The sequence below is a fragment of the Rattus norvegicus genome, chromosome 8, assembly GCF_021556685.1.
Source record: "Rattus norvegicus strain SHRSP/BbbUtx chromosome 8, alternate assembly SHRSP_T2T, whole genome shotgun sequence".
Lineage (NCBI taxonomy): Eukaryota > Metazoa > Chordata > Mammalia > Rodentia > Muridae > Rattus > Rattus norvegicus.
In genome coordinates this window covers 51,229,881-51,255,000 of record NC_141541.1, presented here as the reverse complement: position 1 = coordinate 51,255,000, position 25,120 = coordinate 51,229,881, and the positions used below count along the sequence as shown (strand labels likewise).

At 47.2% G+C, this 25,120-nt stretch overlaps 1 protein-coding gene across 2 annotated transcripts in view; it reads left to right on the top strand.

The window, feature by feature from the left end:
• Pou2f3 (POU class 2 homeobox 3) overlaps nucleotides 1-25,120 on the top strand; it is an 82,143-nt gene that overhangs the window by 26,306 nt on the left and 30,717 nt on the right. For both annotated transcript variants that reach the window (XM_087560163.1, NM_001105745.1), the window contains 1 exon segment: nucleotides 1,476-1,510. In XM_087560163.1, coding sequence (XP_087416289.1) covers nucleotides 1,476-1,510 — 35 coding nt within the window.

Sequence of the window (25,120 nt, the reverse complement as noted above, 5' to 3'; positions counted from 1 at the left end):
ACTGGCAGGAAATGGGTCTCAGATCCTCTGGAGTTAGAACAATAGGCAGGCTGTGAGAGTGAGCTGTTCAACGAGGGTGTTGGGAACTGAATTCGGGTCCCCCAGAAGAGCAAGCAGCCAGTGTTTTGAACACCCGAGTCATCTTTCCATACCCTTGGAGGACAGCCTGCAGAAGTTGTTTTTCTCCCTCAGTTTATCTAGCAATAAGTATGTGTTTAAGCAAATTATGTAATAGAATATTATTTGGGGATTAAAATGAAGTTTACAAATAGAGGAGAAGTAGGCATAGTTCAAAAAGCGTACAAAAGCACATTTACGATACTCCCTGGAAAAGGGGTAAAAGTCTGAACAGACACTAGACACCCACAAAGTAAAACCGAATGAAAAGGCTGTAAGGTGAGCAGGAGACGTGCTCAGTCTGTAGGGCGATCGATTAGCACACACAGGTTCTGGACTCCAGTCATGGACAGTATAAACCCAGCACTGTGGTGAACGCCTGCAATCCCAGCACTCAGGAAGCAGAGGCAGGAGAATCAGGAGTCGGTGTCATCCACAGCTACATAGCAAGTTTGAGGGCAGTCTAGGCTGCATGGGACCCTGCCTCAAAAGAGGGGGGAGACTATAAGATACCTCCAAATATCAATTATTGGTGAATATAGGGCAAAAATCCTGTCATTTTAGGCTCCTTTGCACCTCGCCTCTTTTCTGTTTGGCACATATTTACCTTTTCAGTGTAATATTTATCAAGAAAGGAAAAGGCTGGGTGTGGTGGCACACAGTTGTAATCTCAGTATTTTGGAGATGGAGGGTAGGAGGATCAGGAGTTCAAAGTCATCTTCAGGAAAGAGACCAGCCGGGACTATACTTGACCACTGTTTTTGTTGTTGTTGTTGTTGTTGTTGTTGTTGTTGTTGTTGTTGTTGTTGTTGTTGGTGGTGGTGGTGGTGGTGGTGGGTTTTTTTTTGGGGGGGGGGAGAAGGGGAGGCCCTTGAATGCTGGATTTAAAGGCATGTTCCACCATGCCCAGCCACAGTAAGACATCAACAATGAAAGGAAACAGGATCAGCAAAACAAGAAATACAAGGCTGGGGGCTGGAGGGACAACCTTACAGATGAGACAGGACTTCGGCATCATAATACCCAGAGGGCAAGGCCAGGAGGAAGTTGGCTTCAGATGGTCCCTCTGGTTTCTCTGACCAGCTCCCTCTTGCTGATCAGTGGAGAGCAGGACACCTGGTGTCCCAAGGCTCTATATGATAGACCCAGCTGCTCTGGGTCTTCCTGTGTGACCAGTCAGCCTGCCCTCCAAGGTGACTCTTTCCTTGGCTGCTCATTCCTCTGGAGAAGGCTTTCTCCTCATGTTTCCGGAAAGTGGGATAACAGTGAGATTCTGGCTACAGCTGAAGTTTGTAGCATCCCTTTTCCCTGTCTGGATTACATGGGATTGATACATATGCTCTGTTATCTCTTTCCAGGAAATGATCGAAATGGCCTAGATTTCAACAGACAGGTAAGAACGTGGGTCGGAAGACATCTGTCCCGTAAGTTCTGGGGGTGTTAGACAAATATAAACATTTGTTGGTGATTCTTCTTGATCATCTAGCTTTTAGGATAAAAGAACCCTGACTCTGTCCTCCCAGCCACCTCCACACTCCCTTTAGAAGGGAGCTGGGGTCTCCCTTCTAGTGCGCTGTGCTCTCACATTTGTCTGCAGTTGGCATAATTACCTGCAGAGCTTCAGCTCCCCGGGTACTGACTGAGCCTCGATTGATTTATGATCTGACTATCTGATGATAGCGAGGAATTTATGGAGCCCCAAGGGACAGAGTGGCCGTTCTTCCATAAGAAACTCTTGATTAAAAGCAAGTTGGTAGAGGCCACAGTAAGGGAAAAGAACAATCATTTAGACAGGAGCACTTGGGGGCTGTGGAAGCAGCTCAGGGAACGGGGTGCTTGCCTAGTGGGGAGGAAGCCTTGATTTCATCCATAGCAACGTGGGACCAGGCATGGTATTGCAAGCCTGAAATCCCAGCACTTGGGACAAACTTGGGACAAAGGTCAAAAATTCAAGGTCATCATCCTTTGCTACATAGCAAGCTTAACTCTGTCTCAGAAAAGGAGTGTGTAACCAGGCTTGGGAAATGGAAGCACTAGCTTAGTGCTTTGGAAGTCACCCAAAGTGGAAGAAGTTAGACTTAGTTTGGACGGGCTTTGCACAGAGCCAGATAGAGTTGGAAGATGGCAGAGAAATCAAAGGGAATGGCTAGAGAGAAGGCTAAAATGACATGTGCCTCTAGGTGACAAGCTGACGGAGGGAGCCTGGGAGGTGGGAGGTAAGACAGGGTGTGATAGGGAGAAGGTTGGACTGCTAACAATGAGGCGAACCTGGGGAGGGAGTAGAGCTAAGGGTAGCCATAATACCAGGAAGCCTGGTGTGTGTGTGTGTGTGTGTGTGTGTGTGTGTGTGTGTGTGTGTGTGTGCGCGTGTGTGTGTGTGTGTTTGTGTAGGACCTTAGATGATCACCATACTCATATTCCCAGTCCAGGCTTGGCTAGAAATCTGGGAAAGAATGGGGTCAAGCATGCACTACACCAATTGCATGTATTCTTGGGTTCTCCTATCTGAAGAAGGAATCAAAAGTTACTACCAACATTTCCAAGACGACAAGCTGTTCATTCTAGAAGCATCCGTCACAGGTAAATAGATGATGATCTAGGGTCCTAAACCAAAACCTCTCAGGCAAGTGATCCAGTTTTAGTCATTAAGAAGCCTGAGAATTTTGACAACAAGTTAAAAACCAACTGCTCTCTGTCTGTCCTGGAGACCAGAGGCCATGGGCCCCATTAAAGAGAGAATCTGGGTTAGCTATGAGGAAGGACTCCCGTCTATGCAGTATAATAAATTCTGCAATAACTGGAGAGGAAGGCTACAGAATCAGCTTCTTGCACAACGTCGTTAGATGGGAGACCGATCCTTATCAGAGAGAAAATTCCAGCCAGGCAGACATGGGAGTCCCTCCCCATCTGGTACAGTCAGTGCTGTGGGAGGCAGGAGGATTACCACGAATCTGAGCCCAGCCTGGGGTGGGGTGCAGAGTAGACCCTTTTCAACTCCCTCCCCACAACCTTCAAAGAAAGAAAGGGTGGGGAATTCAACCAGGCAAATTAGATGGTAGAAAGACAGACATCCTAAGATTTTTATGACTCTGAAGGAATACTGGATAGGTTGAGGCCTCAGGACCCTGAGCCTTGGTCCGTTTCTCACTACCTTCGGGTTTTTAGTAGGTCCTCCGGGAGGTGAACTCATACCTCAGCTGGATGAAGTCGGGGTATAGAAGCTGCCTGGCAGCCATGTCTACTTCCTCTGTCCGCATGGAGGGAAGACAGCCTGCAGTCACTGCCCACCGGTGCTGCAGGCACCATCTCACCTATTCCTACCACGGCCCAGGAGATAATTATGTGTTGCTACCCAGACTCTACCGGTGAGGAAACTGCCTTCCAGGCAGCCCCGCCCCTTTTCAATCAAGGACCTGAGAGATTGAGCAACTTGACAAAGGTCATACAATTGGTCAACTGGCTTGGGCAGGATTTGAAAACATGCCTCTGACTCTAGAGCTTATTTTCCCCTGGTTCCTTTGTTGAACCCTCCTCTGCATCTCTCCATCTAAGCACACCGTCCTTGGGGAGAGGCCTGGGAGCAGAGACTATGACCTCATTATGACTAAAGGGGAGGCAGAGGGAGTGGGGAGAGAGCAAGAGGAAAGCGAGCGTGGTTGTGCTCAGACACAAACAAGGTGCTGTTGGACTCCCCAGAGCAAAAGAGCCTGGGGAGCCCCCATGCCCCTCTAACCCTTAGAGCCCCTATGCCAAACCCTAAGCTAGCTGGTACAACTAAGAGTTGCAGCCTAGGGCTGGATGGACTGCAGTCCTGAAGTTGAACGAACCCGAGCTGTTGCCTCGCCCACTATGCATGAAGCCAGTGATCTTTAGGAGCAGAGGTGCCTGCCTCTTTGTCCCGGTGCAGGTACAATGGGGTTGAAAGGTAACATGCAGAGGCTCAAATGGAGGCTCAATCCCTGGCCCCTAGTATTGCTTGCCCTTCGCTGGCTGCTGGCCTTTCACATGTCTCTTCCTTCTGGGTCTCAGTTTCTTCATAGGTGAAATGAAGAGGGTAGGATTGGCTCCGGGACTCTTATAGGCTGTGTGCTAAGGAACCGCCATTTTTCTCTGACTACCACCCATTCTGATTAAGGGGTTGGAGTCAGGCTTCCACTTTTTGTTCCTTGGCTTGTTGAGTCGATATGTAGCTAATGATAATCTTGAACCTTTGATCCTCCTGCCTCTGACTTCCAAGTGAGCTACCACAGCTGGCATTATTTCTTATGAAAGAGACGAGTCAAGAGTCAAGCTGTAGAATGCCAGGGAAAGTAGTTTCCAGAGAGCCTTTCTAGATTTTTTTTGATCTTGGGTTCTGCAGTGAAAAGACTCCCTTGTGATGTTGGAGCAAAGACAGAAAGACCCATCAAGTGATATCCGGGACCCTCTGCTGATTTCCTGGATATCGGCTGCTCTTATATGTGAGCCTGAGGGTGTCCCTTGTGAGAAGAGAAATTCCCTTGTGTCCCTTGTGTGCTGAGCTCTGTAACTACCTGAGAGTCTCTCTGTAAAGACAGTCCTGGAAGTGGTTGGCTAAGGAACAGTGGGACTCTGGCTGGAGGAAAGTACTGGGAGTGTCCCAAGCCTAGAAGACAGGGTGGATAAAGACTTCATGCCGAGAGAGGGCTCTCAAATTGGCAAGAACTGGACAGGATCTGGGAATGAGTTGGCAGAACGTGAAGCCAGAGCTGTGAGTTGAGCCAAATTAGGAAGGTCTCTGAGCGCCTGGCCGTGAGGCTCAGAGCTTCTCCTATAGGAAGCAGGAGGTCATGCGGCATTTCAAATGTAACTGGTACCCGTCAAGGGCAGAACACTGAGTGAGCTGGGGGTGAGGAAAGCAAGGTGGATGGGGAGCCACTGTAGGAAAAGCCAACTGGGATGGTGTTGTAATGAACACAGGGCGGTGAGCCAGGAATGGGAACGAAGACGCTGAGTTCAAGGCCGCTTTACCTGGGCATGTTCTTGTATCTCCGTGTGGCTTGGTCTCATCTGTAGGACGCCGAGAATATCTGTTAGGTGGGGTAGTTGTGAAGCTCAAAGGTGAGCATGAGTGTGTGGTTCTTACACCAGCACCTGCACACATAGACCATTGCACTTTCTGCGACAAGTGGCTATGAGGAGACCCAGGTTGGGGAGAGCTTCTCTTGAGATATGATTAGGGCAACAGGTTGGTTGTGGACCATGAAAAAAGAGGGGGATGAGTAAATGTGCCCCTGAGGTTTCTGGCTTGGGGTTCTGAGCTTTGGTGAGGCTCCCATTCAAAGAACAAGAGGACAGGGCCAGTTCATCCAATGGCAGGTGAAGGAGGGAAGATAGGGTTTAGGGAGGTAGAGAGGTGTAAGTGTTCCCCATGTGGAGATTGGTCAGGACCAAGGCGACCCTGATTCAGGCTACATAAAGTGATGGGTGGGGAGGAGCTCACCCAAGGACAGACAGGGTGCAGATCGAAGTGAGGAAGGAGAACTCGAGACTGGCTCAAGACTACATGAGTCTCAGAAGGGGTTGCAAAGGGACTGGAGGGGAGCCACAGCATGGCAGGAGATGTGTGATGACAGGACGAACAAGAAGAGCCATCGATGTGCCCCAAGTCCCCAGAAGAGGAGACTAAGCAGCGATGGCAGCCAGTATATTCCCCGGTGAGAGCAAATACCAAAGTGACCATTGGTGAGGGTTGGACAGGAGTTACAGAAACAATAGGATTGTACAGCAGGATCCCATTTTGAGGAAGAGCATTGTGAGGGGCTGAAAGCATTGGCTTAAAAAAGGAGGGTGTGAGGAGGTGGAAGGTGGGGGAGCATGTTGCGGGCACTCAGGGGAAGGACTCCAGTAGAGAGCTTTGATGATGAGTAAGTCTCTTCTGAGGGAGATGAAGGGTGCCTTGAATGTTTTGGGGGCATTTTCTGTGCTGTTTTGTTTGAGGCATGATCTCATGTAGCCCAGGCTAGCCTCATCCTCATTATGTAGCCAAGGTTGGCCTTTACTTTAAAGCAAATTGGAAAGAACCTTCATTCTGTCCTCCAAGCTGAGAACCGCTGACCTGGGGGTTCCTGCCAGTCCCGGCTAGGCAGTATTTGGGGCCCACTGACACTATCTATGGCTTTCCTGTGTCCTTCTGGTGACTTCCATGCCATCTTGTACAGAGCAATCGCCCTGCTGTGCCCCTACATAGCACTGAGTCTGCTTCTGGCTGCTAAGATACACACAGCTTGTAGTATTTAATTAATTGACTCCGCAGGGCACCCTCTCTTTAAGGAAAGGTCTCTGAGGATTCAGCACGAGGGAGGTACAGAGTGGCAACACCAGGCTCTCCAGCTGGCATGGAGGGCCTGTGGGTGGCAGAATAAGCTCCCCGCATTCACAGGGCACCCAGGAACAGCTCAGCTTAAGGAGCAAAGGAAGGAACTGAGTTTGGCTTTGTTCTACGAACCTGCGCTTGGCTGGGTCCCTGCCCACAGGCACTCCCAGTCCCAGGAGGGGAAACCGAGGATGTCTTAAGGGGCAGAGCCTGTGTACGGTAGTATCCACGGGCTGAATCCCTAGGTTTAAGAGTCTCACAAGAAGACACAGCTCCCAGGGAGAGCCCAATCTGCTGGAAGGAAGCACAAACCCTCCTGTTTGAAAGGCCAAAGAGGCTGAGAATGAAGGGTGGCAGGTTCTCTGAGGAGATAAGGAATTCCAGGACTGTCCTTCTGGGCGGAAGACGGATTATCCAAGATGGAGGTTCTGGATGAAAGAAAGAAGTAGCCAGGGCTGGAGTCCAGCTACTCAAGAGACCAAGGTAGGAGGATGGTGCGTGTAAGGCCTCCCTGGGCTACAGAGAGTCCAGCACCAGCCTGGAGAGAGAGGAGAAAAAAGGAGAAAGGGAGCTGTACCTGGGTGGTAGAGTGATTAACTACTATGCACTAGGCTCCGAGTTCAGTGCTGGGAATTAAAGGGAGGATGGGAGGAGAGCCACCAAACCACAATTTGACACCTCTGTGATGCAAAGTTGGATTCAGGGAACCAGTACAACATCCCTCCCCACTCCAAGACAGGAAAGCAATTGGAAAGAAGGACCTGGCAGGGCTATATTAGAAACAGGGCTTTGATGAATGGCCATGACGAGTTTCCCTAAGACCCTAGAATTGCACATGCACACTAGACACAAAGGCTTTGATAGAGGAAGAACTACGATGCCAAGCGTCAGACCCTCTCACACTTCTTTCCGAATCACTTCCTTGCCAGACAGAGCATGACAGGATTCTGAAAAGCTCCCTTAAAATCTTAAAATGCATAGGTGGTGGTGGTGGTGGTGATGGTGGTGGTGCACACCTTTAATCTCAGCACTAGGGGTTGGGGGTGGGGCAACAGGTGGATCTGAGTTCAAGGTCAACCTGGTCTAAAGAGGGAGTTCCAGAACAGCCAGGGCTAACAAAGAAACCATGTCTGGAATGAATGGATGGACGGATGAACAAACAAACAAATAAAAATAATTTTTTAAAAAGGAAAAATTAAAAATATTAAAATGAAATTGATATGAATTTTAAAAATTTCCAGACATGGCTCACCTCTGTGATCCCAACACTAGGGAGGCAGAGCCAGATGGGTCTCTGAGTTCAAGGTCAGCCTGGTCTACATGGTAAGTTCCAGAACAGCCAGGGCAGCATATGAGACCTTGTATTAAAAAAAAATAATAAAACAAAACTTTTTAATTTTACTAAAAAGGAGAAAGCTAAGAAATTTACAATTAAAACCATTTGCTGGGCTGGAGAGATGGCTCAGCGGTTAAGAGCACTGACTGCTCGCCCAGAGGTCCTGAGTTCAAATCCCAGCAACCCATGGTGGCTCACAACCATCTGTAATGGGAACTGATGCCCTCTTCTGATGTGTCTGAAGACAGCTACAGTGTACTCATAGAAATAAAACAAATAAATAAATCTTTAAAAACACAACAAAACAATTTGCCGTCAGCAGGCACCTCCTTGGGCACACTCCTCAGGGGATTAAGGAGTTGGTAGTGTGCTTATGCCCCTCTAACCCCGATGGGCATAAATGCAGACAGAGTTTGGTTCCATCCATTAGCAGTTCAAAAGCCATGGTTTTCAAAAAGTGTTGAGACCCGGTAAAGCTCACGCAAAACCAAAAACGTCCTCATCAGCACGGAGCTGGGATCATATGCTCACACGTAATCTGTCTCAGGAGGCTGGATTGGGTGTCATCTAGTTTGAGGCAAGCCTGGATGTGAGCTCAAAGTCAGCTTAGGCTACAAAATAAGATGCTGTCTCAAAATTTTAATGAAAAAAAAAATTGAGGCTGAGAATGTAGTTCAGTGTTGAAGCATTTGTTTGGCTAGTGTGAAGCCAAACCAACCAACAAAAAGGAAAATAAAATAGAAACACAGAGGGCAGCATACCTGGGGAAGGTGTATGCTGAGTGCAAAAGGAACAGAAAGATGGCGCCAGTCAGAGCAGTGTACTGAACAAGTACAAGGACCTGAGTTCGGATCCCCAGCACCCAGGACAAAAATTTTGGGCGTTGTTGCTCTCATATGTAACCTGACACAGAGGCAGTCTTTTGGCTTAGTAGCCAAGCCAGCTGTTGAACACTGGGTTCAGTGAGAGAGCCTGTCTCAAAAGATAAGGTAGAGAGTGATTGAGGAAGACACCTGACGTAGACCACCGGCCTCCACCTTGCATGCATGCATTCCGGTGCACACACGTATGCACATGTACTCACACACGCACGTGTGATTGCATACGAGATGGAACTGGGGGTGTAAATCCTGTTTGTCAATACGAATGTCCAGTGGTTCATTTGATGGTAGTGCCAAAACTGTTTGTAACACGGACAAATGTCTCTTGATAGGCTCTGTGTCCTGCGGCATGACCCAGCTAGCATGTAGACTCTGCCCAATAAAGTTCAGCAAGGAAACCAACCTCGCCTGCCAGGGTATGCCACTTCCGTTGCGCCAAGCGGCAGAGCCAGATGGACCTCTGGCTCTTGTCCTTCTACATCGAGATACAGGAAATAAGACATGGGGGCTCACCCTGGTCCTGGAGTCAGGCTCCCCAGAAATAAAACACAGCCTCTGTTTTTCCTACAACTCAGTTTTCTATCCAGCCTTAAAATGCCAGAGGGGTAAACACTGGAGGAACTAGAGAGTCATTTCTGCTCCTTCTTGCCCTCACTGCCTGGCTGTCTGCAATGCTTAGCCACTTAGTCCTGAGGCTGTTGCCAAGGCCACAGACAGGGAGCAATGGATACCCAGCCTCAGTCCAAAGCACCAAGCATGGCTGCCAAAGGAGAAAGTCTTCACCCCCCAAAATGTGCATGGGTGCTTTTCCATCGGTGCTAGGCCTCAGCTCCCTTGGGAACTAGAGGCAGGAAGATCAGAAGTTCAGGGTCACCCTCAGCAAAATAGCAAAGTGATGGCTAGCCTGGGCTACATGAAATCCCACCTCAAATCCTCTGTCAAGAAAAAAAAAAACGTAGAGTGGAGAGCATGCACATCAGGGCGGCAGGGCCACCTCCAGAGAATGAGCCGGCTTGACTGGGTGAATAGGATGGGTGGGGCAGAGTTTTCAGGCAGAAGATAATTGACAAGATCAATGACTGTCATGATTTCCCCACCACAGCTGGCGCGTGTATAACACATTCATTGGCCTTTCACTGTATTCCAGGCACCAAATAAGAGGTGTTTTGCAAACATTACTTTTACTATGTCTGGGACCCTGATAAGTAGTTGGCATCACCCCCATTTTATAGGGGAGCAAACTGAGGCAGTCAGGGGCTGAGAGATTTCCCATGCATTACTCTCCACAGTACCCACAGATTAAAAGCTGTGCCAATGAGTCTCCTGGTCCTTGGTTCTGTCACCCCGATGCTCTGCCTGTCTTGCATAGGGTGGTTTCATAGAGAGGCATAGCCAGGTTGCCCTGTTGGCCAATTCCTACATACCTTAATTTTCTCACCCAAAGTTGAGAACAGTAACCAGGTCCACTTCTGGTCTTAAGAATGAATGCAAATCTATACAGTATTTAAGAGTCTCTGGCATACAGGACTCTGCCAATAGTCACCTGCCCTTCAATATGTTCTGATAAACAGGAAACTATTGTCTCCTTCTGTGCATGGCTTCTTGGCTGGATTTATACCAGATAGGTCAGTGCTTCTAGAAAGGTCATGCCTCGCCCCTCCCCTGTATCTGTCATCGTCTGGTCTAAGCCTCCCCAACTTTGGACAGGGAAGTAACAATAAATGCATGTGCTTTTGTAGAGCTGAATATTTGTCCTCCTTTGCCATCCATACTTGACGCTTTGGCCTAAGGCTGGTAACAGCTGTTTCATATTTACAGCCTAAGCAGCTCCTTCAGTACCAAGTAAACCAAGTAAAACCTTCCTTTTAAAGAGGCGCTGGGGTAGTGAGCAGCAGACGGAACGGGAGGCCCTGTCTGAGTTCTCCATTTTCTCTGGACAATCACAGGCACCACCAGAAAGTCTTTCTGCACTGAGAAGTTTGGGTTTAGCTGCTCAGGCCAGTCCTGCTGTTAACTTGAGGAAAGTGTTTCAGTCCTTTCCCTTACTCTCTATGCAAAAAAAAAAAAAAAAATGCTCTCCTTGGAGATGTAAGTGGCCTTTTCTGTATAAAGATGCTGCAGGTGAGGCTACAAGGGGGACCAGCTATCTTGCGTCCTGTACAGACTCTTTGGAACAGAGGTCTTGAAAGAGAGCTAGGTTCGATTCTGAATTACCGAAAAAGTCAATACCATTCATTGAGCCTTTAGTTTCTAGCAGTTAAGGGGCTGTGCACTGTACAAGCAGTAGCTCATTAAAACCTCACACCTTTAATCCCAGCACTCAGACAGAGGCAGGCAAATCTCTTGAGTTCAAGGCTAGCAGCTTGGTCTACAGAGCGAGTTCCAAGACTGCCAGTGCTACACAGAGAGACCCTGTCTCAAAACAGACAAACAAACAAAAATCAAAGGAACATAAAAAGAAAAAAACCCTCACACTGGGCTAGGGTTATAGCTCGGTGGTAGAATGGTTGCCTTGTATGCACAAAACTACAGGCCTCAACATCACAAAACCAAACATAAACACGGGTAGCAACCCAGAGAAGTAGGGTTTTTTTTTTTTTTTTTTTGGTGTTTTTTTTTTGTTGTTGTTGTTTCATACTGATTCCCATTTTAAGATTGGGGAAAGTGAGTCTAGAAGAGAAAAAGTGACTGGCTCGCTTAGAGTCTGGTTTCCAGCCGGGTTCTACCTTATTTGAGATTGCTTCATCTTTACAACATGCAATGAGGCAAGCATTGTTGTTCCCATTATAGAGCTGGGGAAACTACAGCTCAGAGAGGTTCGGGAACTACCCTGTGAAGGACCTGGGGTGTCAGACAGGCTTGTCTGACTTTTCACCATGCCAGGCTGGTTTGAGAAAGAGAAGCAAGGGAAAGAGAAAGGAGGCTGTGATCGATACCTGATTGATTGGATCTTACCCAGAGCCCCTTACTTGCTGGCCCATACTTTTCCACATTTACAGAGCCTTCTCACTCCTATCAACTCCTGTAGACCTCTCCTGCCTGGGGCTTGCCAGTGAGGAAAGCAGAGATTGTATCTTAGGCTGGTGGAGAATTGCCAGGTGAAGGGCGGGGTGCAGAAGCATTCCCACCCAGAGAGGGTTCCCCTGGCCCTGGGAGCTACCACCTCCTTGGGCTGTGCGTGAGAAGGGTGCAGGGAGGAGAGCCATGTTTGCATGTTGTGCCTACAGGCCTGGGCAGGGCCTGGTTTTCTCTCTGCCCTGCGGCAGAGGGCTTCCTGGGAAGGCAGCCCTAGCATCTTTTAGAGAAATTCTCTAGGAATTACAGTTTAACTGGAGGTATTGTTATTTCTACCTTCCCCTGTAATGCCTGTGATGTGGGTGGCTTTGGGGACCATCTTCTGGGTTCCAGTGTTTGCTCAGTTTATACTAAGACCAGATCTGTTGGCAATCAGGCACCTCCATGGCCAGCCCCGAGGGAATGGGCAATGGAACACATCATCACTAGCTGCCCAGACGCAACACATTCCCACTGTCGCCTCTGTGGCACGTCCTCCTGTGCATGCACCAAGACCCGGCTAAAAAGCCACGTCCCCTTCCCTTCCTCCACCCAGAGCCAGCCTTTGCACCCCTTCCTCTTGATAATCTTCCCACGTGAGACCTGTTGCACGGTGTGATTTTTGTCATAATTCGCTGCTTAGTTCCATAAAGATTGCTTTACATTGTGTGTCCCTCTGCTTGATGGTTTACAGAGGACAGACCGTGTAAAAGCCAGGTATGGTGGCAAAACCCAGCACTTGGAGGCTGAGGCAAGAAGATTGCTGAGAGGCCAACCTAAGCTATGGAGTAACAAAAATAAGTGGGCAGGTGCATTGGCAAACACCTTTGATTCCAGCACTCAGGAGACAGAGCAGGCTGATCTCCAAGTTCAAAGCCAGAGTTACATAGTAAGGAAAAAGAGAGAGGGGGAGGGGAGGGGATGAGAGAGGAGGGAAGGGGGGAGGAGAGGAGAGGAGAGGAGAGGAGAGGAGAGGAGAGGAGAGGAGAGGAGAGGAGAGGAGAGGAGAGGAGAAGTAGGAGACATAGTTCGGAGTCAGAAGTTCAAGGCCAACTTTAGCTATATAAGAAGTTGGAAACCAGTCTGGGATATACACCGTCCCAAACAAAGGCAGAGGAAGAGAGAGAATATCAAACATTACTATTCTCACTGATAGATAAGGAAACAAGCATGGAATTCTAAAGTGACTTGCAATTGAGTGGCAGAGTGGAACTTAAAGCAGTCAACTTCACTTAGTGCCTACTGGTCACGGGCACTGGGCCCCTTATGCCATTCCAAGTTGTTCTGCCAACCATTCTTACCTTCACCATGGCAGCAGCCCTCTAGGATTCTGCTGCTTGTATCTGGCTTGGGTATGGAGAGACCTCTTCTCTCCCGTGGCACACCCTTGTTTAATAGGCAGCCTCGCCCCTGTCCTGGCATCTTCTGTCTACTCAATGGACTTGGTTACGTGGTCGGCCATAGTGAGCTAGTTCAGCCCTGCAAGATGACAGTTCAGCAGCCATAGGTCTGGCTGCATTAACAGCTCTATTCTCAAGAGCTATGCAACCAGCCTCACTAGCCTCAGTTTCCCCCTCTGCAAAATGGGAGAGAAAAACAACATTAAATATAATGAGATAGAATGGAGTATAAAGTATCTGGACAAAATAAATTCTCCTACCATTGAGTGTTGTTGTTGAGAGTTTCAAATTCTGCAGCGATATTGTTTTGAATGCACCCCAGCACACCAGCTTGCCTCCAGTTAGCCCTTTCTCCTCAGGCTTGCCCTAGCATAGCCCAGCCGACAGCTCTGCTCTGGCCTTCCCATCTGCTGCTCTTCTTCGGTCTCTTTACCTACGTCTTCCTAGAGCAATGAAGAGGAAGCTGTTGATACATGAGACACACGGGCATGCCTTGCTGCACCTGAGAGGGTGATTTTTTTTGACATATTTACATAAATCGGTTGGTAAATGTCATTTTAGTTTTTCATGACCAAGAGAGCCTGTAGTTAAAGAAATACTAGCCAGAGGTCCAAGCCTGAAGAGGCAAGATGTTCAAGGACATATAGTAGTTCAGCTAAAATAGTAAGTTTGAGGCCACCCTGGGCTACTTAAAAAAACAAACAAACAAACAAACAAACAAACAACCTAAAAAGAAGCCAAGCAGTGGTGATAGACACTTTTAATCCCAGAACTCAGGAGGCAGAGGCAGGTAGATCTGAGTTTGTGGCCTGCCTGATCTACAGAGTGAGTTCCAGAACAGCCAGGGCTATACAGAGAAACCCTGTCTCAAAAAACAAAACAAAAACAAAAACAAAACACCACCACCACCACCATCAACACCACCACCACCACCAACAACAACAACAGCAGCAACAAAAAACAAACAGAAAATTGGGTTGGAGAGATGGCTCAGTGGTTAAGAGCACTGACTGCTGTTCCAGAGGTCCTGAGTTCAATTCCCAGCAATCATGTGATGGCTCACAACCATCTGTAACAGAATTCCCTCTTCTGGTGTGCATGAAAACAGAGCATTCTATACAGTAAATAAGTAAGTCTTTTTTTAAAAAGCATAAGGCAGGGGTTGGGAAGACTGCAGAAAGTTGACCTCTGGCCGTCACATGTGAGCCATGGCACATGAGCACCTACACACATGCACACTGAATACATACATGCATGCTCACACCTGAGCACACATACGTACATGTACATGTGGAAAGTAAATATGTAACCAGACTTTTGCATACTTTGTGGGGTTCTGTTTTCTTCCACCTTTTTAACCCCCTAACACTAGATAGAGAAAAGGGATAGGAAAGGGGGGGCCAAAATTATCTTTAGATTATTTCCTGCTGATTAGGGGCATTCCTTGGAGCAATTTTCATCTTCACTGTCAAGATATCTTATTTCTTCTTGTTTCTTCTTTGCACACGACTGCTTAACAAACCTCGGCCAACAGCAATCTATGTCGATCAACAACCAAGCCCACCTCTCAGGGACCCTAGGGCTTATATACACTCTGAAAAGTCCCCAGCATCACATAATCACTGAAACTGTCAGCGGCTGGCAAAACCACACCCCTGCTAGAGCATGAGACAAATTATAATCAGCTATCGTGGACAATCTGAAGGAGTCTCTACATCCCATAGCTGGTACTAAGACAAAGACATATCCCCCTGATATTTCTGTGTTTTTTTTTTCAAAGAAACCAAAATTCTCTCTATATGAACACTTGTAGTACATTTGTTTAAATGATTCTTTTCAGAAAAGCTGGGTTGATTCTTTTCAGAAAACAGTGCTTTTGGGAGGAGGTAGGTAGAGGTCAGTTGGAATCAAAACATCAATAGGATTTGCTGATAGGAGTTACATATTAATCTCACTTTTCCTTACTGGATATTTGTGTTAGTGCGTGGTGTGTTTGTGTGTGTGTGTGTGTGTGTGTGTGTGTGTGTGTGTGTGTGTGCAGATACAAGCATCCACGTACACATATAGAGACAAAGGACTACATTGTGCCTCCTGCTCTCTACCTTGTGTTTTGAGACTCACTGATTCTCTCTGGAGCTAGGCTAGTAGCCTGCCATCCTCCTGTCTCTAACCCTCTCTATCCCCACCACAGAGCTGGGATTGCCAGTGCATGTCACCATGCCTGGCTTTTAAACTGTGTGTGAGGACTTAAATGCAGATGCTCATGCTTGAGCTATAAGCACCCTTCCTCACCAAGTCATCTCCCTAGCCCCTGGTTTGTTTGTTTGTTTGTTTTTGAGACTATTTTGAGACTGGACTTTTTTTTTAAAGATTTATTTATTTATATGTTAGTACACTGTAGTTCTCTTCAGACACTTCAGAAGAGAGCAACCCATTACAGATGGCTGTGAGCCACCATGTGGTTGCTGGGAATTGAACTCAGGACCCCTGGAAGAGCAGTCAGTGCTCTTAACCGCTGAGCCATCTCTCCAGCCCAGAGACTGGACTATTTAAGTAGTCCAGATTGGCTTCAACTTTTCTATGTAACCAAAACTGGCCTTGAGCTCCTTATCCTCTAGACTCTACCTCGCAAGTGCCAGGACTTACGCGGTACATGCCGCTGTGCTCAGTTCCTAATAAGTTTGGAAATTTGGGCTCGGTAGGTAAGGGCACTTGCCAACAAGCCGTACAGTGTAAGTTTAATCCTTGGGAACCACAAGGCAGAAGGAGAACTTCTGAGGGTTGTTCTCTGGCTTCCGGATGTGTTGCATCTGGCATGAGTTACGTGATAATCTCACTTTTCCTTACTGGGTATTTGTGTACGTGTGTGCGTATGTGTATATGATATATGTACAGATATATGAGAACATGTTTCTGCACAGACAGGCAGTGCCCATCCAGTACCCACTCCATCCTGGGTTCTATGAATGAACGGCCGCCCTCTCCTCTTGTAGCTTTGCTATCTGTTGTCAAAGTCTTTTCTCCCTCAGATCCAAAAACTCGTTCCTTTTCCCAGGAAGGTGAGGTTGTTGGGCTTATGCAAACAGACACTCCAGTCAGCTCTGATAAATATTTCCCAACTCTATCACTTGCTTCTAGGCCCTGGAGCTGTTTGCGGAGGCACCCTAGCTCCTAGCCAAGTGGGTGCTGAGTGCTGGGCCCTGCCTCTAGAGGCCCCCGGGTGTGGATAGGACTCTGCCAACCCTGAGTGAGCTTGGTCCTCCAGCTAACGATCCCAAGTCAAAACGGAGCCCGTGTCTCCTGCTACCCTGGCCATTCAAATAAATGGAAGGAACATGATGGTGCTGCCCACAGGCTGGGGCGTGGGGTCATCCTTGACATCTGGTACTATGGTGTTTTGACGTTTTATAAACTACGAATACAAAGTTGGGCTGAAACTCCAACTCTAGGTAGGGCACAGGGTCACCCAGGTTCTTAGGGCTAACGTGGCGACAAGGTTGACACCCCCATCCTCAGTAGAGAGTCACAGAAATGCCTGTTGAGGCCCGGGGGGCTTTCTTCTTCCTGCCTTCTGCCCATGCCTTGTCCTGTTTCCCATTCCCAGTCTAAGATCTCACGACTCAGTGTGTGCTCTCTACAGTGAAAGGCAGGCGGGGGTGGGGGGGAAGGTGCATCTATATGCTTATGTGGGTAGAGGTCAAATGCAGGTCTCATTCCTCATACACTGTTCATTCTATTTACTTGTTTGTTTGAAACACGGTCTCTTTGGCTTGAACTTCACCAAAGCTTGGCTGGTTGGCCCTTGAGCCCTGGGATCCTCCTGCCTCGGCCTCCCCAGCCCTGGGGTAACAAGCAGATGCCAAGCTTTTAAACATGGGTTCTGAGGCTTAAACTTGTTTCTCCATGCTCGCACAGGCAGCACTTTACAGACTCTCTCCACATCTAATTGACAGTGTTGTTTGGCAAAATAACCCTACCCAAATTCCCCAAGAGAAAAATAGTATTGCTAGACATGAACCTTAAAGGCCTGGGACTGGGGGGTCTCCAGTCTGGCTAGCACAACACACAGACCCCACATCCACTGTGTCCCTGCCACAGCTCTTTCAGGCGTTTTCAGCTCACTGCATAAAAAAGGCAGCAAATATCAATGTGCAGGGCGAAGTGGGTTCTGTCCTGTCCTTTCCTTTCCTTTCTTTTCCTTTCTTTTTCTCTTCTTCCCTTCCTTTCTTTCCTTCTGTCATTGTTGATGTTGTCTTCTTCTTCTTCTTCTTCTTCTTCTTCTTCTTCTTCTTCTTCTTCTTCTTCTTCTTCTTCTTCTTCTTCTTCTTCTTCTCCTCCTCCTCCTCCTCCTCCTCCTCCTCCTCCTCCTCCTCTTCCTCCTCCTCCTCCTTCTCCTTCCCCTCCTCCTCCTCCTTCTCCTTCCCCTCCTCCTCCTCCTCTCCCTCCTCCTCCTCCTCCTCTTCCTCCTCCTCCTCCTCCTTCTCCTTCCCCTCCTCCTCCTCCTCTTCCTCCTCCTCCTCCTCCTCTTCTTCCTCCTCCCCCCCTTTGGTGTTTTTTGAGATAGGGTTTTACTGTGTAGTCCTGGTGGTCTTGGAACTCACTCTGTAGACCAGGCTGGCCTTGAACCCATTGACTAGCTCTTCAGTATTTGAGGAGTCAACACCCCATAACCTTCCTGTACAAACATCCCGAATCCAGCAATCCATTCCATGATTCATGTTTCCTGTTGTTTTCCCTAGAGCAACACGTCCTTTCCCACTGAGAAAAAGAGAATTTAGTCCCGAGCTGAATGCTGGCAGTCATTCCTATGACCAGTGCACTGTGCGTACATTTAGGATACTTTCTTCATACAGTTGAAAGGAAAAAAAAGTCTTCTTTTTAATGGCACTTTAAAAAATATTCATGTATATGAATGATATGGTCTTTGTTCTTTTGTGCCCTTCTTTTTACATTTAAAATTATGACTGATAGTTTCTTAGCAGTCCGTAGTTGAGTTGTGACTTTTGTTAATGGCTATGTAATATTCTAACTGTTCTAATATAATTTTACCTTTTCTGTTCCCCCTATTAATAATTGTTAAGTCGACCTCCATAAAAAGTTTGTTTGAAATTTTTGTAGCCATGCAGAGTTGAGGTTTGAGCGCCTCTAGCCTCCTTTATGTCTAGGTGTCTTCATGTACTGAGGCTTTAGTTTCCCAGTTGTTCCTTAAGTCTGTCATCCATAGTGTATAGAACAGTGTCCTCAGAAGAAACCCAGCGAGCTCAGAGCACGCTGTGACCACTGATCACCCATCAATCTAGTAACTCACTCATACCCTTTTTACCAAGAGGTAAGGTGTCTTTCCAATGCTCTGATGTCCATTCATGGCACTTATTAATAAGCCAGCAACTGGGTCTGTCCTTGAAGAGTCACCTGAACCACTCAGAATCCCATGATTCAGAGATTCTGTGTTACCCTAGCCTCTTATAAATATTGTTTGTTTGTTTGTTTATTAGGGTCTCACTGTGTAACTCTGGTTGGCCTGGAGTTTGTCATGGAGACCAGGCTGGCCTCAAACTCAAAGACATCCCCCTGCCTTAGCACCTCCTCGTATGGACCCCTCCCAGCATCTCCTGTATTAATCAGGTGGCATCATTGATGTGACATGCATTGCAGTCAGCTATTGCCTCTCAGTTATCTTATCTAACGAGGAACTGTTGTCTTAATATGTACAGTTAATTTCCATAATCTAAGTAAAGGGTGTCAACGTTTGCTTCTGTATGGTGTCTAGCGGCTAATTTCTTCCCATCCTAATTATAGTCGAGCTTTTAACTTTTCTTTGTCTTAATGTCTTTGTGCAAAATACCATTGGGTCCTGCTCCGCATGGAGCTTTGATGTGTCCATGCTTTACGGTCAACCACAAAGCTATAAACGTTCACTGAGCATCACTGGACACCATCTTGGGTGGTAGTGACCCATTAATCTTTGGCTTTCATTTTGAGATAGGATCTCCCTGTTTAGCCATGGCTGGCCTGATACTCACTGTGCCTCCAACTTACAGCATTGTTCCAACTTTGCTTTTCAAGTGTTGGGATTATAAGCCATTGCCACCACATCCAGTTTAGTGGCCCATTGTTAATCTTGACCACTCTACCCTGACCTCCAATATCTATCTGTTTCCTTACGTGGGACCCCCTACATATAATGACTGTGGTTTGGCGTGACTTCTGAGTGATCTCCTAAGTGTGGATTCAAATTCTGGTCCTGCCACTTTCTAGGCTTGGAGAAATCACTTAGCCTCTGAGATCTGGTTTCCTATATTTGAGAATCATAGAAAGTATTTAGGGACTGGAAATGTAGCTCAGTGGTAGAACACTTGCCTTACATGCATGAAGCCCTTGCTTGAATTCCTAGGGCAGAGCAAAAAGGAGGGAAAAAAGTACTTATTTACCCATTCCATTTAGTAAGTCAATTATAATGACGATGGGTCACCTGTGTGGCCAGTGTGCAAAATCAGTCTTCGTGTATATAGTTTTTGTGGCAATAGATTTAGGTGGAAAATGTTTTATAGACGCATAGCCCTTGAGGGAAATGCCCAGATCATCTCCCTTCATAGATAAGAAAACTAAGACCCAAACTGGGTATCTCGGGTGTGGTACTTTCTATCTATAATCTTAGTGTTCAGGAGGCAGAGGCAGAAGGACCATCAGACATTCTAAGGCTAGAAAGGAAGTTGAGGGTTTCTACCTGAAACTCAAGGTTTCTAAACAGAATTCCTCTTTGGGTGTTATAATGACACCTGTAAGTGAGAAGTTCCACACTTGGCCTTATGTGACTGCTTTCAGACACCATGCAGGTGCACCAAAAGTACACCAGACTGTCTTCAGTCTGTGTGTATAGAGTGTATATGAAACAAATGGATGTTGTGGTGAAACTTGGATCCCATTCCTGAGAACATCTCTCTCTTTATATGCAAATATTCAAAATCTGAGAAAGCTCTAAATCTAGTCGCAAGTGTTTTGTGTAAAGGATACCTGCTCAACCTGTACGCCCTGAAGGGAGTCTGTTTGTTGATTCATGTTCACTCAGCCTTTTGATAAGGAGTTGTGTGGTGTTCCCCAGTCTTGGAGAATTTTACTGTTGTTGTTTCGAGAGAGGGTTTCTTTGTGTTACAACCCTAGCTATCCTGGAACTTGCTCTGTAGACCTGGCTGGATCGAACTCACAGAGATCCACCTGCCTCTTGCTTCCAGAGTGCTGAGACTAAAGGCGTGAGCCTTGGAGGATTTAACTTAAAATGTAAGTGGTGGGCTTAAGGAAGCTTTGTCAGTTAAGCATTTGCCTTACTGAGAGTGAGGACTTCAATTTGATTCCCCAAGACATATGAGGAAGAAAGAAAAAAAAAACTAACCAACAAAACAACAAAAAACTGGGTGTATGGCGTGTACTTGCAATCCCCTTCCTGGGGAGGTGAAGGAAGGGAGATTTCCAGGGTGAGCCTACCTGGAAAGCTTCAGGCCAGACAAAGACCCAGTACCTTAGGGGTAACAGAAGTAGGCGGGTAGCTGTGTCACTCAACGCAGAGACGACGGAATAGAACCCCAGGCCAGGTACTTCTCACAATTCCAAACTTACACACAGTCTTAGACACAGTGGTAAGGCCCACATGCGGTGGCATCCGTAATCTCAGAATTATGAGACGGAAATAGGGAGATCATGAGTTGGAGACCAGCCTTGGCTTCATAGTGAGATCCTGTTTCTTAAACTGTTGATAGCTGGTCTGGTTTGAAGTGGATGTTTTGGTCTTCCCAGCCCTTGGGAAATAACGGCTGGAGTAGAGGGATGCTAGAAGCAAACATACGGACAGCAGCAGAGGAAAGCATAGTGAAGAGGAAAGGGGCAGAGGTCCCAGGGAAGCAGATATCCAAGCTGCAGAGGAAAGGCGGTGTCTGGCTACCTGGCATACTGGCCAATACTGACCGAAGAAGCCCTCAGAATCCCTGAGGGGATGCTTGCTTTCCAAATGAGCTGGAATTACGACTTTGAGTCATTGGCTAAATTACCTTTCAGGTGCTCTTCAAGGGAATGTGGGGATGTGTATAATTTCTCTTAGCAAGATCTCTCTATTCAAACAAAACCCAATAAATAGCTCCCAGACTGAACAAGGCTTTGGGGCTTCAAGGGATAAATTTCAATAACTCGGAAAAGCTCCCTCGTTTAGGAAGATTTACCCGGAAAAGCCTAGGCATCTACATGGAGACCAACTTCTAAATCAGAGGCTGTAGATTCTGAACATAACCCTAGGAGGCTAGTCGGCTTCTTATTTTCGACAAATCTCTCCTCCCCGGGAATGTTGTTCGCCTCGACAGTGACTTCAGAATCACCATCCCTGGCAGCCTTTTCAGTCTCCTGGGAGTATTTTGAAAGGTAGCAGACGTGATAAGATTTGAGGGTGCGGTGTGATCTGTGGAGCATGGTGGAAACATACAAGCAGGTCTGCAGGTCACGCCTCAGATGTTGACTGCTCGGAGATGACAGATCCCGGATGTAGAGGGAGGGATAAGATGGCCGGTTCCCACTTATTGCTTTAAATGTGTTTGCAAGTGTGTGCGTTATCTACACGCACTGCTCGTCCAGGTGCATAGAGCTTTTGCGCATGCTAGGCAAGCACTCTACAGTCTGGGCTATGCCTCTCCACATTACGTCACAAATACATTAAAGGCTTGCTACTCGCTGTGCTGTCTTTCCTGTTTGTGCCTGCTGTTTGGCCTTTTACATACCCTAGTGGGTTCTAGCCTAGACCTGTGCAGTAAGGAGCAAGGCACCAGCTGCCTGTTTGCACACCTGAGCTCTCCTCAGACCCATCTGCTGCCACATCTTCCTTCCTGTATGCATGCTTTCCTTCAGAGTCCCGCCTGAGGTCTTTCACATACCACTAGCCTTTCTTCTCTGTGGCCCTTACCTGCTTCCAGCCCATAAGGCATCTGCATGGGATTGGAAAGAGCTCCCATTTCCCCTCTGACTCTGGACCCACTGCTTCCACCTCCCTCAAAGCCCTCCCTGCCTCCTCGGCTTATTAAACCCTTTCATACTTCAGAGTTACAAAGAAGGAGTTTCTGAGGGGTTGGGGATTTAGCTCAGTGGTAGAGCGCTTGCCTAGCAAACACAAGGCCCTGGGTTTGGTCCCCAGCTCCAAAAAAAAAAAAAAAAAAGGAGTTTCTGAGAGCCATTCTTGTCTCAACTCCAAGTCCATGCTTCTACTTCCCCAACACCATTTCTTCTCTCCCTTCCTCCCTTTCTTCTTTCCTCCATCACTTCCTTTCCTCCTCTCTTCCTTCATATCTTATTGGGGGGAGAGGGATGTAAGAATATTTCATTATGTAGCTGAGGCTGGCCTCAAACTCTCCAGCCTCTGCCTCATGTGCTGGGATCGCAGGTGTGCACTAACACCACACCCAGCTTCCTTCCTTCCCTTTTGTCAGGCTGTCCTCCTCCCTGAGCTGCCGCCCATTCCGTGTGGCTCCATACCTATTTTTGATTGTGGCCATTGACTTTCTGGCTAATTTCAGAGCTCCCTGTGTATCTGTGTTCCTGTTAGTATACAGTAGGTGCTTTATAGATGTGTGGATTAAACTGCACCAGGAAGGGGCCCCTGATGGTGCAGGACTGCTCTGTGTTACTCGCCTGGCTCACGGAAGACTCCTCTCCTGCACTGCTGCAGGAGCACAGTCGGTGACATCACATTTTATTTTGACGCGGCAGGCATGTAGGAGGCAAGTCTGGGTATGGTGCTACAAGCCTGTTAACCCAGAACTTGGGGAAACAAGGCAGGGTGATCGTCATGAACTTGAGGCCTACAAGGGCTACATAGTGAGACCTACTCTCAAAAACAAAATAAACAGGGCTGAAGAGATGGCTCAGTGGTTAAGAGCACTGACTGCTCTTCCAGAGGTCCTGAGTTCAATTCCCAGCAACCACATGATGGCTCACAGCCATCTGTAATGAGATCCGATGCCCTCTTCTGGTGTGTCTGAAAACAGCTGCAGTGTACTCATATAAATAAAATAAATAAATTAAAAAAAAATGGAAGACAGTAAAACACCTTTACTACAAGGCTGTTCTAAAAGATGAAAATCACCAGGGAAACCCACTTATTTTTTTATCCAGTGCTCTGACCTTTTAGGACAAGCTTTGAAGTTACCACAAAATACCAAAGAAAATCCCACTCAGGTTTTTGGGGAACTTATTTTGAAACAGACTCTTAGCTCTCAAGCCAGGTTACCTTGGAACTCATGATAGCAGTCTCCCAGATGGACTGTGGACACAGTACCACCTAGCTGGGCTTTCACTTTCAGTAACCCAGACACATACACCTGTGAAGGTTCTAGGTTCCCTGAGACTATGCAGGGGAGAGACAATGGAACAAGCAGCTCAAGGGATAGTAAAAAAGAAAGGATGGAGGTCAAGGGTCCAACTGGTCTGTGTGACTGTGCCTGCCTAGTTGTGTGGCACTGGGCACGTTCCTAATGCTCTCTTAGCTTTAGTTAGCAAAGCTGTAAAAATATGAGGTGGTTTTGTGGGGAAGGGCGTTTGCTGTTGGTGATGAGCTGAATTTAACCCCTGGATCCCAGGTGGTGAGAAGAGAGGACCAACTCCTGTAAGCTGTTTTCTGACCTCCAAGTGCACTCCGTGATACTCACTAACATATGTGCATGTCTGCACACACACACACACACACACACACACAGACACACACACGTGCACACAGATACACACATACACACACATACACACATACCCACACTACACACACACACAGATACACACATACACACACATACACACACATACACATACATACGCACACACATGCACACACATGCACACAGATACACACATACACACACACATACACACATACCCACACTACACACACACAGATACACACATACACACACATATACACACACATACACATACATACACACATATACACACACAGATACACACATACACACATATACACACACATACACACACGTACACACACAGATACACACATACACACATATACACACACATACACATGTACACACACATACACATATATACACACATACACACACATACATACATACACACACATACACACACATACACACACACAACTAACAAATAAGCACAATTAAAAAAAGTTAAAATCCATTTCCCTCATGAAATGTTTTTGATGAGACTCCGTGTTAAATTTTTTTGTGAGAATAATTTTCACTTTTGACAATGCTATTAGACTTCAAGGTGCTTGAAAGATAGTGTCGTCTTTCCCCAGCAGAGATAGCTATCCTGTGGAGTGCTTCACATTCATACATTGGTGCTACTCACCTACATGTACCCAGAAGGCAGGATACCTGCCCTGCCCCCGTCAGCTTCATATGGAACCCACTCCCACTCCACTCCACCCAGGCTAGCAACATCCACAGTAAGATGGAGAGGTGGCCTCTCTCTCTTTCCCTCTCTCCTTCCTCCCTCTCCTCTTCTCCTTCCCTCTCTTCTTCTTCCTCTTCTTCTTTTTCTTCTTCTTCCTCCTCCTCTTTCTCTTCCTCCTCCCTCTTCTTCTTCCTCTTCTACTTCCTCTTCTTCCTCCTTCCCCTCCTCCTTCTTCTTCCTCCTCCTCTTCTTTCTCTTCCTCCTCCCTCTTCTTCTTCCTCTTCTCCTTCTTCCTCCTCCTCCTCCTCTTCTTCTTCTTTCTCCTCCTCCTCCTTCTCCTCCTCCCTCTTCTTCTTCCTCTTCTACTTCTTCTTCCTCTTCTACTACTCCTCCTCCTTCTTATCTCTTCCTCATATTGCAAGAGGGAAAAACAAATATCACGCTCCAAAAGCTTAAATGTATTTCCAAGAGTCAAGGATGCAGCCCACTGGTCCCCTCACCCGCGCTGAACCTTATCCAAAGTTCTAATCCCTAACTGAGTGGAGTCTTTCCGTGACTGGGGCTGAACCTAGGTCGGGCTACTTTCAGTTATTAC